Raw genomic sequence first — 14,166 nt, 5'->3', positions numbered from 1 at the left:
TTACCCCCGTCTTCTTCAGTCTGAGTCTTGTTAGACGTAATCTTCTCTCCATCGTTGACACAATCGTGAGTAATCCACCGTGAATGTGCTCTTGCACTTTAGACAACTTCCACTTATTAAATAACGTTTATTTAGAGCGCACATCATCTGAGGACATCTACAGATCTACATGTTCTAAATATACACAAAGGCAGAATCCAGACACACAGGGAAGGATCTGCTCTGCCAACACGCAGGAAACCTGGAGAAGATTTCTGCTTTACAGCATTAAAGGAACATTTCGTAACACAACAAAAACACGTGGGAGACAGAAGTGCTGTTATTTCTGCTGAGTTCCTTTGTTTCACCTGTAACAGCAGCAGATTTACCGCTCGGTTCATTCACGGCAGCGGTGCAACTCAAAAGATAAACTCACTCAGACTTTATTTAAAGGCACAGTCTGCGCGAGTGTTTGTGTGCAGATGAAGAGTCAGGATTTGCCCGACCAGCTGAAGAGTTGGTTGGCTGATCGGGTAGTGAGGCGGCAGCTTCTCCTCCGCGCACGACAGCTGTACAGAGTACCTGGAGGGGAAAAAACACAAGGGTCCTTCATTATTCACCAAGTACTGCACTGAAGAACCACTAAAGTCTGCCCACTGGATTTTTATAAAGAACAGTTGTTTTTTTTACATTGCCTCCTTAATCCATTTGCTACCAAATTTTCTGTGGATCATTATTGGACCCAGATTATTTAAAGCTTGCAAGAGCTTTTTGATACCTCATTGCATTTTGAAGATATTGACCAATGAACTTCAAAAGGGCCGTGATTCAGCTCATCAATAGAGCTAAGTCCACAACCATTGGACCGATCATCACAAAACCTGCAAGATATGTCCACATAAGCACCTGGTATACACCCTGAAAGTTCCATTCAAGTCGACCACTAGGGGGCGCTATGAATCAAATTATTAATTTCTTTAATTTTTCTTATTAAAGAAAAGCTTTACCTACGACAAATGCGCAGTCATTTCAACACTGAAATGCTGCTGACATTGTTCAGTTTGTGATTGTCGATGAAATACTGACATGGACGCTGGGTTGTTGAAGGGTTTCATCATTTTAATCGGACCTTTTAATGGTGCGTTAGTCCTCACTGTCCTGAATGTGGAGCAGAAAAGGGAGGCAGCAGCACAAACCTGAACTCCTCTCTGAAGTGGGATCGGAGGTGCTGGGCCAGCTGGTTGTTGTACTGCAGGCAGGCCAGCAGGAGGCGACAGCGCTGGAACAGCACAACAGACTGAAGTGGACTCAGACAGGACTCCTGCAGGTCTGACAGAACCAGCACCACCTGCTGGACCTGATACCCAATGAAGGACAACTGCAGACAGATGAGCAGAGCAGTCCTCTATTTCAGTTTTAACTCAACACACTTTTATCACGAGTCAAAAATAAGCAAAATGCAACTTTACAATGTTTGACCTACTGGACAATCTGTCTCAGAGTGAAGTCAACAGGGATGTCCCGATACGAGTCCTTTAATATTCTTTATAGATAGATATGTAATGTTGATGAAGTTTCACAAGCTTAATTGACTCAAATACTAAAAAGTCCACTCTATCTCTTAAAGAGACGTCTCACTCTGTTTGAGTTGTGGGAACCAAAAGAAACAACATCTTACTAAGTTAAAGAAAGACCGCTAATATGACCTGTTGTAGTGTCGGTTCCTTTGGACACCGACTGTCGCAAAGGAAAGAGGAGCTGCGGCTCCGTTATTTGACGCATTGGTGTGAGAATGAAAGGGACATCTCTGCTAAAACAGAGTGACAGTGAGGACGTTTACCATTTGAGGATGAGGCTGCAGGACTCCGAGGATCCAGCCAATAGACAGGAAGTTGTCAGCAGAGGAACTTCTGCTGGCCTGAGTGGGGAAGTTTGAAATTTACCAGGCTAAAATCAGTTTAGGACTACAGAGATGAGAGTATAATATTAGCAGCGTTGACGCTCAAACAATCAAAGAAAAGGGAAAGGTTTCATTGGGATATGAACTCACGTCGTGGCCTAAAAGCAGCAGCTCAAAGAGCAGAGAGCAGGCGGCGTCCAGGTACTCGGCTAGTAAGGCCTGGCGCTGACAGAGAAGGACAGCGGCGACATTAGCAACAGATGAAATGAGTAACATTAATGTGAGTGGGGAGCAGCTCACCTCGCAGTCAACCAGAGATCTTTGGTTCTGTGTTTGTAGCTCTGCGTCACACATCAGGGCGAGCAGCATTCTGGAGGCCAGGGCTCCTCTGCAGAGAGAGAGAGAGAGAGAGAGAGAGAGAGAGAACGGTGTTTACAGCAGGAACAAGATCCATGCATCAAGGTTTTAAAGGATGAAGTATTTTTACTTTTTGGCAGAGAGCAGGTCGAGTCTGGCCGGTTCGACCTCCGTCTCTCTGAACATGACGGCGAGCGTCTGGACGATCAGAGTGCTCAGTCTGAACAGAAGCATTGAGCTGGTGTTAAAGTCAGAGCCTTTATACTCAATATACTAAATACTAACATGGAACACTACACCACCATGTGACCCTCTTCAGCCCCAATGACTTGTGCACTGGATTTTGAAGGCTTATTCTTCCAATACAATTCACAGACACAGAGAGTAATAAAATCCACTGGTTTTAAAGCTGAGGTCTCTGCTTCATTTCCTTCTGAAAAGAAACTTGATCGGTTTATAGTAAAATCACGTTTATAAGCAGTTCTGAAGCACTGAACTACCAAAACACTGTGTGTTTTCACATTTTACAGTTTTCTGTGAAACACACACCTCAAACCTTCTGTAACAGCCATAAGTGTGTTGTGTAAACACAAAAGCAGCTTATAAGCTCAAAATGTTATTTCCCCGATTGGATTACGGGTCTAAGATCAGACACACACACACACACACACACACACACACACACACACACACACACACACACACACACACACACACTTACAGTAGTTGATCTGCTGTGCAGACTCCACTGAGGCTCTGGCAGCCGTGCAGGGATTCCTCCAGAGTCTGAACCAGGAAGACGAACAGCTCACTGGACTGAAGCACAACAGAGAAAGTCCTCACAACCATATAAATAAAACTTGTTTTGTTTTATTACTAATCCCCCTAATGTTGTTATTGGCCGATAATAGCGGTGGAACATTAACATTGTCGGATTAATCCCACAGTTTAACGTTTACCGTCACAGTGTGAAATGTTTTACTGGCGATCGTTATCCGCCAATATTCAGTGAAACATACGATCAGGACGTCACCGTTGATGCTTTTGTAGTCGCCGATCCCTGATAGAGTTACACTACAAACAACCACTCTGTGTTTAAATAGTAAACCGGATATAATAAGGTTTAAACTGACAGGAGGAGAGCTAGTAACGTTAGCAGCACCGCTAACATTATGATGCTTTCAGGCTCTGTTCAGTGAGAATGAGTACTGGCTGAAGGTAAATTAAAACGTATCATGATGAGAAACTTGAATAAATCCAGAGATGTTTTCACAAGAACATAAATAGATAATAGAAATGAATTATGAGCGGTTTAACTTCCTAACACTTGATCTAAGCAGATTATAATACATCATTAAAACTACGTAAAATGACAAGATAAAAATAAAAATACAATCTTTTATTTCTTATCATTTGAATTGTGTGTTTTTATGAGGAAAAAAAACCCACTGTAACTTACTATAACAAAGTGAAAGGATAACATTTGGAGTTTTTTATGCTTTACTGAGGAAAGGAGTAATGTGGAGGAGCACAAACGGGTGTGTGGACGTCTCACCCTCCAGAAGAGTCGGCGTAGTGTGATGTCGCGGTGAGCGGCGGTTCTCAGCTCCTGCAGCAGCAGGTAGAGACTCTCCACACTGATCCCCTCCTGCAAGAGCTCACAGCTCAGCTGACCAAACAGGTGAGCTGTCCGCTCCCAGCTGCACACACACACACACACACACACACACACACACACACACACACAATGATTCTGCGTCCCTTACGGTGCTGTACTGTGTTACCTTACTTTTGTTACCTGATGGCAGGAGGTCGTTTTCCAGGACAAGAGTCAGACGAGCCACTGCACCTCCTTCTGTAGAGCGGGTCTAACGACAAAGTGGACCTCTGAAAACACACACACACACACACACACACAAAGTTGCATTGTGGGTAATGCAGGTGCAAGATTTTTTATTTTCTATTTTAAACTTGTCGGACAAGGTTACGGTAGAGAAATGCTGAATCAGTGGATGACTATAGGTGACACAGTACTTTTTACTGTCAACAAATCCCCAGAAAAGATCAAACTAAACAATGAATGAGTTCTCACTAGAGCAACAAATGTGGATTAATCCGCCGCTGAAAATAGACCCCAACAAACAGGTTGGGTAATCACACAGAATAAGATAATCAATGAAAGCTAATCACTGAGCTAATTGTTTTAATTATATTTTAAAGATTTTGGAACTTCTTGTGTTGCTGTTCAAGAAAGACTATTTCTTTACATACAAGAATAATAAAAGGAATGTCAATTATTATGGATAAAAATCCGAACAATAGCCATCCCTCCATCACATCATGTCGTAAATCACTCACTCGTCAATGAGTCACTCACAATAATGAAGCTGTTCCATGAGCTCTGCAGATGGAGGTAAAGTCTGGACGTATCCGACACGGCGTAAAGATGCAGCTCGGCCTCCCTCTCCTCTCCGCTGCTCGAGGAGTCCCTTCTCAACAGGCGAGACAGAACTGAGCCGATCCCCCTCGGGACCTGGATCAACACACCAATGGGGGTTTCATCTTCTGAGCCACTTTGCATCCACAAATGTTTTAAACCAAATGTAGAAAAGACAGTCTGCACCTGGCCAGCGTCGGGGAAGTTAAGTCTGTGACTCGACGGCGACAGAGGAGAGATGGGGGAGCTGGTGCGGGGGGGCTCTGTGGAGGGAGGCCGAGTGGGGGGGGGTGGGACCCTGATGAGGCCCAGAGTCTCCGGGTCTGGACAGGAGGCAGAACGTGTGGGTGGTAGCGTGGGAAGCTCACTGGGGCTCCTGAGGAACAGGAAAGAGATGGACGAGGTTCACTTTGGTCACAGTAGCATCATTTTAAATGTGGATGAATGTTAACATGTTGATTATTTGAGTTGTTTGTCCTATAAAATGTCAGAAAATGATGAAACATGTCTATCAGACATCCTCAAATGTCTTGTTTTGTCCTCTTTCCTGTCATAGAGGAGTGAAGACACCAGAACATATTCACATTTAAGAAGCTGGAATCACAGAATTTTACCTTTTTTTTCTTCAAAAACCACTCAAGCCAATTAATCCATTATCAAAACAGTCGGCGGCTAATTGAATAGTTGACAACCAGATAAACAATAGAACTTTATCGGGGCAGACATTTTGACTTTACTAATAACATTAACAATGGCTCTGTTCCATATTGTTGTCCCTTCAAGGCAGGAACAGAAACATCTAAGTGGAATGCAGCCTTGACTAAGAGACGATCCAACGGATGAAAACTGCTTCCATGTCCCCAAGGATCCATCATTATCTCTCAGCGTGTGTGTGTTTAATGACCCCCCATGGGTGAACTACACTCAAGCAGAAAGACAGGTAAGCATGAGACAGCGTTTACACCACACACACACACACACACACACACACACACACACACACACACACACACACACACACACACACACAGCTTAAAAGCGATGCAGCATTTGTTGTAACCAGACAACAAGTCAGTGTTCAACGACAGCAAGTCTGATCGCACTTCCTCACGTCATTTCCTGAGACACAGAGGGATTCAAGACGCGACCAAATAGTAAACAGGACGTCAAGAACCCAGAACAATTAATTAGAAAGTAATGTATATTCAGGTAAAAAGTCGGATGAAGGTACTTGATACAAATTCCTTCATTTTCACAGTTGGATGAAAATAAATCATTTTAATTCAGACATACTGTACATATTTTTATATTTAAAATGTAATTTTACACTTTATTGATTTTTGCAATACTTGATTTTATTTTCTCTTATTATGTAAATTAATTTCAGGGGAAAACCCACAATATATTACATTTTTTTTTTTTTTTTTTTGTAATAAAATAAAAAGCGAAAGCTCAGCTTCTTAAATGTGAAGATGTACTCTGGCACAATACTTTTGGATCTCAGTAATAAGTCAGAGACATACACAATTTCGATCGTGGTACTTGTTAAAATTCCCGAGTGGACGATGACCATGAGCAGCAGGTAAACTGAGGTGAAACATGTCCCTCTTCATTGAATAAGTCATGAGCTACCTGAGACACTGAAGAGGATCATTACTGAGCCCGTTAGAGTGAGGCAGCTTTCACTTCACGCATTATTTACTTGTTTCCCAACCGAAACCGAAGGGATGAGATTTAACTTTTTGTGGAATGTTTTGTCGTGTCAGTGAGATCACTACCCTCGTCCCATCACCACACATTCAGTATACAAACATTATGAACGCAGGTATTTAAGCTCCTAAAGTTTAACCCTCCTCCTGCAGATAAATACAGCTGTAAAGGTTTTATAGCTCAAAGAGTTTGTCTGTCTCCCTGACGCCCAGACAGAATCTGTGCTGCTCACTTTGGACACACAGGAGGGTAAAAAGCTAAACTAGACACATAAAGTTACACCATGCAGGACAGCTGGAACTCTGGAGTGTCAAATAACTCCTGTTGTTGTGGATGGGTGACCGTGGCTAAGTGGAGAGCAGGGCTGTCTTTCAATCAGAGGGTCAGAGGTTCGATCCCCGGCTCCTGCTCCACTAGTCTCATGTCAATGTGTCCTTGAGCAAGACACTTAACCCCAAAAATTGCTCCCGTAGCTGTGCCTACAGTATATAGATAGATACTGAATTGTAAGTCGCTTTGGATAAAAGCGTCTGCTAAATGACTGTAATGTAATGTAATGTGGACAAAAAGAATTTAGCATTTGTTTCAAGGTATATTTTCAGTTCTTAGACTTAAGCAGGAATTGTGCTTCTTTTTGGACCATCTTTAAAAAGAGTGTTTGACACTTAAGAGTTAAAGAAGTAAAAGCAACCACAGCCGGTCTCGGGTTCCATTAATGGCTATCATCTGACAAACCAGAGAGGGTGTTTGTGTGTGTGACGCTCACCTCTGTGCAGGATATCCTGTCGGGGAAATAAAAGACACAGGGGAGGTAAAGTTACACTCAAAAGGTATCAGGGGAAAGAACACATGAGCTTCACTGCTGTTGTTCGTTACAGATTTTAATTTATGTTTTGCCTTTGTGTTTATCGTCCATTTTCTATTCAAACAAAGGACTATTCTATCACAAATCAGTCATTAACAAATTCAGAACAACTTGACAACACATACACTTATACGATATGCACACTTGATATTTCCTCTTACAAGTTAAAGAAGCATTTTTTGTAACGTCTGACCCGCCAGTTTTCTCTCTTTCTGAGGACCATGATTGACAGCATACACAAGCATTTTTGTATGGAAAATTTAAATTCAATTGTGTATGTTCACAGTAAAACGACTCTTAAATAACTTGCATTTTCTCCAAAACTGCAGCAAATTGGTTGGTCGGTAGACTGCATTTTGAAGCCTCGAGTTCATGGTTTTGGCCGTCGCCATCTTGGCTTTTTGCAAACAATGAACGGAAGTGAACATATTTGGACTGTGGGGTGACGTAGAAACCTGTCAATCACCGTGTGGCCCCGCCCCTAAAGCATCCCCTGCTTTATGGTCTGTTTGACTCTAAATGGAGCATAATGTACTAAATGAACATCATGCTATATTGAAGAAGACTGTAAACTAGAGATTGAGACCATGAACTCATGTTTACAATGTTTACTGAGGGAATAAATCAAGAGAGAAGTAGAGTCATTTTAGACTAGACTTCTATACAACCAGAGGAGTCGCCCCCTGGCCCCTACGGTGCAACCTTTGACAATTGTTTGTAAATTAGTTTGGTAATTTGACACTTAACAACAGCTCTTTACCTTCTAAGGTGTGTGTTATTGTTGGGCATTGGCTGGTTCTGCGAGAGGGCGGGGCTGCGGGAGGAAGTCCCGCCTTCCTGTCTCTCCTCAGCCAATCATGGCCCCTCACAGCAGGCTTGTCTGTGACGTAGGAGATTCGAATGTGCTGGCAGAGTTCCCGGTTCTTCCCATGAAGGAAATCTGGGAGGTCATTGACCTGAGGAGATGATAAGGCGATAAAGATCTGTGTTTAAATATTTAGTCAAGTGTACAGCATCCATCTTTTATTGTTTTACATTTTACCTCATTTTTTGGCATCAACTTACACAAAATAGGTAAATGATGTATAAGTATTAGTGATGAAGCAATTAGTGAAAGAAATGTTGAATTTAGCTAATAATAAAAAATTATGGACAATGTACAAAATTAATCTATTTCCTTTTTAATTCATTTAGATATTGATTTATTTTGCCATTCATTAATTTAGATATTTATACAACTTAAGGAAATATAAATTACCTATTGTCTCTTTTATTAATTAATGTCCACACGTATATATTTATTTAAATGTTATATTCTTTTTTTTGTATTTCTTTGTACATTTTCTTTTACTTATTAAAATTTGTTTATATTTCTACATGTTTTGTTTAATATTTTCTGCATCATTATTTCTACATTTATATGTGACAATAAGGGGTAGGCTGTCACACAACTACACCTGAGGTTTTCATAGTCTAAGGAGATGAATAGTTATTTAAAATATTAAAAGAACTGAAGTGGAGAGAGGAGTTTTAACTCTGCTGAAGTCTCAGTAAACTGTCAGATCAAAAATAATCTGACGGTTTAATTCAGACGGGATTAACTCTGTGAGGAGGAATGTAAACCGTTGGCCCCTGACCTACGTGACATAACAAGGTGGTAATAAGAGGCGTGTTCTGCTACAGCTTCTCTTTTGGATGCATGTTATGTAGGGTTTTATTACAAAGCATTAAGCTTGAGTCTATTTCGAGGCCCTGGTAGTCTAGACTGGGTCATTCAGTTTAATCTCAGGAAAATGGCTTCCTGATTAGTTAGTGTCTTTATCGGACAGCAAAAAATGTATATTTGAGCTAAGTGTTGCATAGATATAGAAAACTGATTATTTGTTCTTCATTCATTTTTGTTATATATTTACTTAATTGAGAAACGAGAGCAAAGCTACATATAATCCTGAGTTTTAATGTCACAACACCTGAACAATCAGATACTTAAGACTTCTTGTCACTTTAGGTATTCATCAGGCACAATACAAAGTTATTGAAAGAAGACATTTAATAGTCCAAATATGAATTTTTCAATCAAGATTAATAGAGAATTAAGGGACTCTTTAACGTCACAGTCATATAGCCGATAATGGTTTTCTGTCAATCACCTAATTGATTAATTGATCAGCTGTAGTAGAAAATGTAAAAAGTTGAACACGACTCTTTGAACTCACGAGCTCGATGTCACGCACACACCTGAAGCTCAAGGCTTCGGTGAGCGTGCGCGGAGGGTATTCAGTGAGGTACACGCGCTCGTCGCTCAGAATCACGTGCATGTAAGCCTTGTTGATGGTCTCCGATAGCACCACGCAAGGCTCGTGGGCTCGGATGCGCTCGTAGACCGTCCGCTCCGTGTTCCGCTTTAGAAAGGAGTCCAGCTTGATGTTCGGGCGCGAGAGAAGGAGCGCACCGGAGCCGGTCCGAGCCATGCCGGTACTGGACCAGCGGAGCAGTCGGTCACAGCTTTGTGGCTCTTCCCGCCCCGTTAACGTGCAACTGAGCAGGTAAACTGCTGCTGTCTCGCGCTGTCAGTGCACACAGCGCTCTGATTGGTCCGCGCAGTGAGAAGGAACTCTGCTGATTGGCTAGAAGACAGCTCCAAGGCGCAGGGACGTTTACCACATTAACGTCACAGGCAACTGAATAAACACCTTTCATGGTGAAATGTCGAACCATTATTGAAGGTTTAATTTTTTATTTATTTTAAACAAAGCTTTATTAATTACCCTTGCACCATTTGCCCTATTAATATACACATGACACTTTAATAATATACTTGTTTTAATATACTCTTATTTGTTTATTTACCAGATTTGTATATATATTTTTATATTTTTATATCCACCATATATATATATATATATACCATGTATATACCGTGTATGTGCAACATACTTTGGCAATTAAACGGTTCTGATTCTGATTACAGTTCATAAATACATACACAATTTGTATGCGTAATATAGACAAACCTGTACGGATATGTTTGTGCCACGGGGGCATCTGTTTATTATCTCGAGTCCTCCTTCTGAGGTCAGTGAGTATGTGTTTTACTACCATGTGGCTGTCTATAACAGTCTGATCCATTACCATGACACATCTGCTCCCATTTAAAACATGTAATGCTGACAATGAGTTGGATACGTTATTTTTATTATTTATTCAACAGGTGTAAATTCCAATTATATTTATCTTTGTAGAAAAAGGTGAACCGTGTAATCAGAGTGGTATGACGGCAGGTGCCGCTTGAAAGTGGAAGTCCACTGTCAGACAGGCACACAGTACCGCCACCTGATGCGTATGCAAAATTCATGCAAATGTCAATTTCAAATCAAATTGTCAGGTCTGTTTCCTCTTGGTTAGGTTGCTGTGTGTTGCACTTCCTAGTTATGGCAAATTGTACAGTGGGAGAAACCCAAATCCGGCTTTTTATAGTCAAGGAATAAAACGGTTAATTCTGTCATTAGAGCTCTTTGGCTGCTGTCATACGATTTCATGTGTGCCTCTCGTTCAGATTTGTGTTAGTGAGGTATAAATCTGCTAGTCGGGAGCTACCCAGCATGCATTTCTTCATGATTGTACATTAACAGTGTCCATTTGTAAACATCTACTCTATCAGAGAGTATTATACAAACAATGATTAGATATGTTGCCTGACATATAAACTGTCAGGCAACAGTTGTTAATTAAATAAATATCAAAATATACATATCCAAAATGAAACGCAAACAACAGACGTGGCATCGCAAGCGTTGCTGGCGCGTCCGTTGCCAGGCTCGAAAACAGAACGCAAACGACGCACGCAGCGTCACGCTGTTTGAGCCTTCGTGACGTCACGTGGGCGTTTTTAATTGGCTTTGATCTCGTCTCTGCCCTCTCCATTGAAGTTTCTAGTAGGTAGCCTGTAAGTAATCACTCTAACTCACAGAAGAACAAAGATGAACAACTTTATATATTACGTAAATGATGAAGGCGTAAGACGTCATCCTCTGAATATAACACTTGATGAGGAGAATGAGCGATTGCATTGTCTCCAGGGTCAAATATCAGACTTTAGGTATGAGCTGGAACACCATAAAACCTACCAAAAGCTTAAATTAAATGCTCACAAGTGGGGCAAAAGGAATATGGCAATGCCAGGAAAACCTACAGCTCCATTTGACAGAGCCCCACTGCAGCGCGAACTGGATATCATGTCCCAATGGAATAATTTCCCAGAAATTGAAATGTACTCTGATTTAAAGTCCAAATGTGCTACTTTCAAGCACATGATGACGCACTGGCTGGTATGGCTGCGTCAGTCAGACGGTTGGAGCAAAAAGCGTCCACGCATTGAGATTGTTGCTGGAAGACTTTCCAATAAAGATTTGGCCTCACCACGCATGGTGTGGGAGATTGAAAAAGTTAACGTTATCCTTGAGGAAATTAAGGATTTAATGATCAATCTCATTGAGGAAATGACAGGTGTTAAGCGTGACCTGGTAAAAAATGAAATCTCTCAGGAGGTTGAAGCACTTGCAAAATCCTTTCTTTGGCTAATTCTTAAAGACCAGAAGACTTATGAGAAGCCATATCCAACAGGAATGGAATTCCAAGTTGGCGATTTTGTTGAAATCATGTCCTTCATAGATCAAGATATATACCAGACTAATTATTGCACAAACCTTGTCAGATGTATAATCACAGAGGAAGTTAAGGATTACCTCTCCAGTCACTTCACACATAAGATGAGGCCCGAGATTATCCCAGAAACAATAATAAGCAGAGCATCTTGCAGTCAGTCACGTGCTAAAAAATATGCTGAGATACTGAACCAAATGTGGACTTTCCTGAAAGAGATGAACGTTAACATCGACATACATGAAATGGACCCTGAGTGTTATATAAAACCTAAGTTGTACGGCGTATGTTTACCTCCTGACGCAATATGTGAGGAAGCACCAGCTGAACCTGCGCCAGTTGCAACAACACAGGAGGAAATAAAGAAAATGTCAGTTCAGGTATTCGTGGAGACGCTGGTTTCGCGGATATTCCGGAAAGCAAAAGTGATGCGGACCGCTGCAAACTCCAAGGCCATCACTCTGCGTCTGTTTGAAAAAACGTGGATCGAAGTCCAGGATGTCGAGTTTGATCCCACCCCAAAAACATTTAAAAAACTTGACAAGACCATTTTCCAGGACCTTTGTAAGAAGTGGGGCGATGCAAAAATGGTGCTGTTGTCCATGAAATGTGAGGAACCAGAACTTGGGAACTGCATTGCCTCCTCTGTCAAAGATCACCTGATGACACCACCCAAAAAGAGCAGCACCATCAAGTTCTTCTCATCTGTGGGCAAAGCCATCTCCAACATCTGGAGGCATAGAACTCCCGACTCAACAAGTAAGAGAATGGACCCTGAGTCTCTTTCACCACCTCAGTTGCCGGTCGACAGCATCGAGAACGACATATCTTCAGCAACTTCTGACTCTACAAGTGAGAGAATGGACCCTGAGTCTCTTTCACCAACTCAGACACTGGCCCACAGCTTCAAGGACGATGTATCTTCAGCAACTTCTGACTCAACAAGTGAGAGAATGGACCCTGAGTCTCTTTTACCAACTCAAACACTGGTCCACAGCTTTAAGGACGACGTATCTTCAGCAACTTCTGACTCAACAAGTTTGGGAATGGACCTTGAGTCTCTTTTACCAACTCAGACACTGGTCCACAGCTTCAAGGACGACGTATCTTCAGCAACTTCTGACTCTACAAGTGAGAGAATGGACCCTGAGTCTCTTTCACCAACTCAGACACTGGTCCACAGCTTCAAGGACGACGTATCTTCAGCAACTTCTGACTCAACAAGTTTGGGAATGGACCTTGAGTCTCTTTTACCAACTCAGACACTGGTCCACAGCTTCAAGGACTACGTATCTTCAGCAACTTCTGACTCAACAAATTTGGGAATGGACCTTGAGTCTCTTTTACCAACTCAGACACTGGTCCACAGCTTCAAGGACGAAGTATCTTCAGCAACTTCTGACTCAACAAGTTTGGGAATGGACCTTGAGTCTCTTTTACCAACTCAGACACTGGTCCACAGCTTCAAGGACGACGTATCTTCAGCAACTTCTGACTCAACAAGTTTCAGAATGGACCCTGAGTCTCTTTTACCAACTCAGACACTGGTCGACAGCTTCAAGGACGACGTATCTTCAGCAACTTCTGACTCAACAAGTTTGGGAATGGACCTTGAGTCTTTTTTACCAACTCAGACACTGGTCCACAGCTTCAAGGACGACGTATCTGCAGCAACTTCTGACTCAACAAGTGAGAGAATGGACCCTGAGTCTCTTTCACCACCTCAGTCGCCGGTCGACAGCATTGAGAACGACATATCTTCAGCAACTTCTGACTCAACAAGTGAGAGAATGGACCCCGAGTCTCTTTCACCAACTCAGACATCGGTCCACAGCTTCAAGGACGATGTATCTTCAGCAACGCCGGTTACAGAGCCCAAAAAGAGCACGTTCTTCTCGTCTGTGGGCGAAGCCATCTCCAAGTTCTTCAGGTGTGGTTGGTGTATAGGTAACATCTAAGAACTTCTACTGTGATAGTAGTCAACATCTAAGAACTTCTACTGTGATAGTAGTCAACATCTAAGAACGTCTACTGTGATAGTAGTCAACATCTAAGAACGTCTACTGTGATAGTAGTCAACATCTAAGAACTTCTACTGTGATAGTAGTCAACATCTAAGAACTTCTACTGTGATAGTAGTCAACATCTAAGAACGTCTACTGTGATAGTAGTCAACATCTAAGAACTTCTACTGTGATAGTAGTCAACATCTAAGAACGTCTACTGTGATAGTAGTCAACATCTAAGAACGTCTAC

The 14,166-nt window shown here is 41.9% G+C and overlaps 1 protein-coding gene across 2 annotated transcripts; it reads right to left on the bottom strand.

Annotated features, from left to right (window-relative positions):
* Positions 1–161: 161 nt before the first annotated feature.
* cunh12orf56 (chromosome unknown C12orf56 homolog) lies at positions 162–9,761 on the bottom strand. 2 transcript variants are annotated; one of them, XM_068717450.1, is made up of 14 exons: positions 9,465–9,761; positions 8,009–8,204; positions 7,150–7,165; positions 4,860–5,049; positions 4,614–4,769; positions 4,035–4,123; positions 3,792–3,936; positions 2,958–3,052; positions 2,367–2,456; positions 2,180–2,267; positions 2,030–2,104; positions 1,820–1,897; positions 1,176–1,357; positions 162–561 (listed from the first exon to the last, which is right to left on the bottom strand). In XM_068717450.1, exons 1-14 carry the CDS (start codon positions 9,717–9,719, stop codon positions 423–425), a joined length of 1,794 nt encoding a protein of 597 aa, XP_068573551.1. In that variant the 5' UTR covers positions 9,720–9,761; the 3' UTR covers positions 162–422. The 2 variants fall into 2 exon arrangements, with proteins under 2 accessions (XP_068573551.1, XP_068573550.1); XM_068717449.1 differs by having other exon boundaries at positions 2,030–2,267.
* Between the last annotated feature and the right edge of the window lie 4,405 nt (positions 9,762–14,166).

This window comes from Cebidichthys violaceus, unplaced genomic scaffold (assembly GCF_023349555.1).
Source record: "Cebidichthys violaceus isolate CVI_PGR_0920_01 unplaced genomic scaffold, fCebVio1.0.p SCAF_21, whole genome shotgun sequence".
Classification (NCBI taxonomy): domain Eukaryota; kingdom Metazoa; phylum Chordata; class Actinopteri; order Perciformes; family Stichaeidae; genus Cebidichthys; species Cebidichthys violaceus.
Note: the sequence above shows the minus strand (reverse complement) of the source record. Positions and strands in the feature narration are given on the sequence as shown.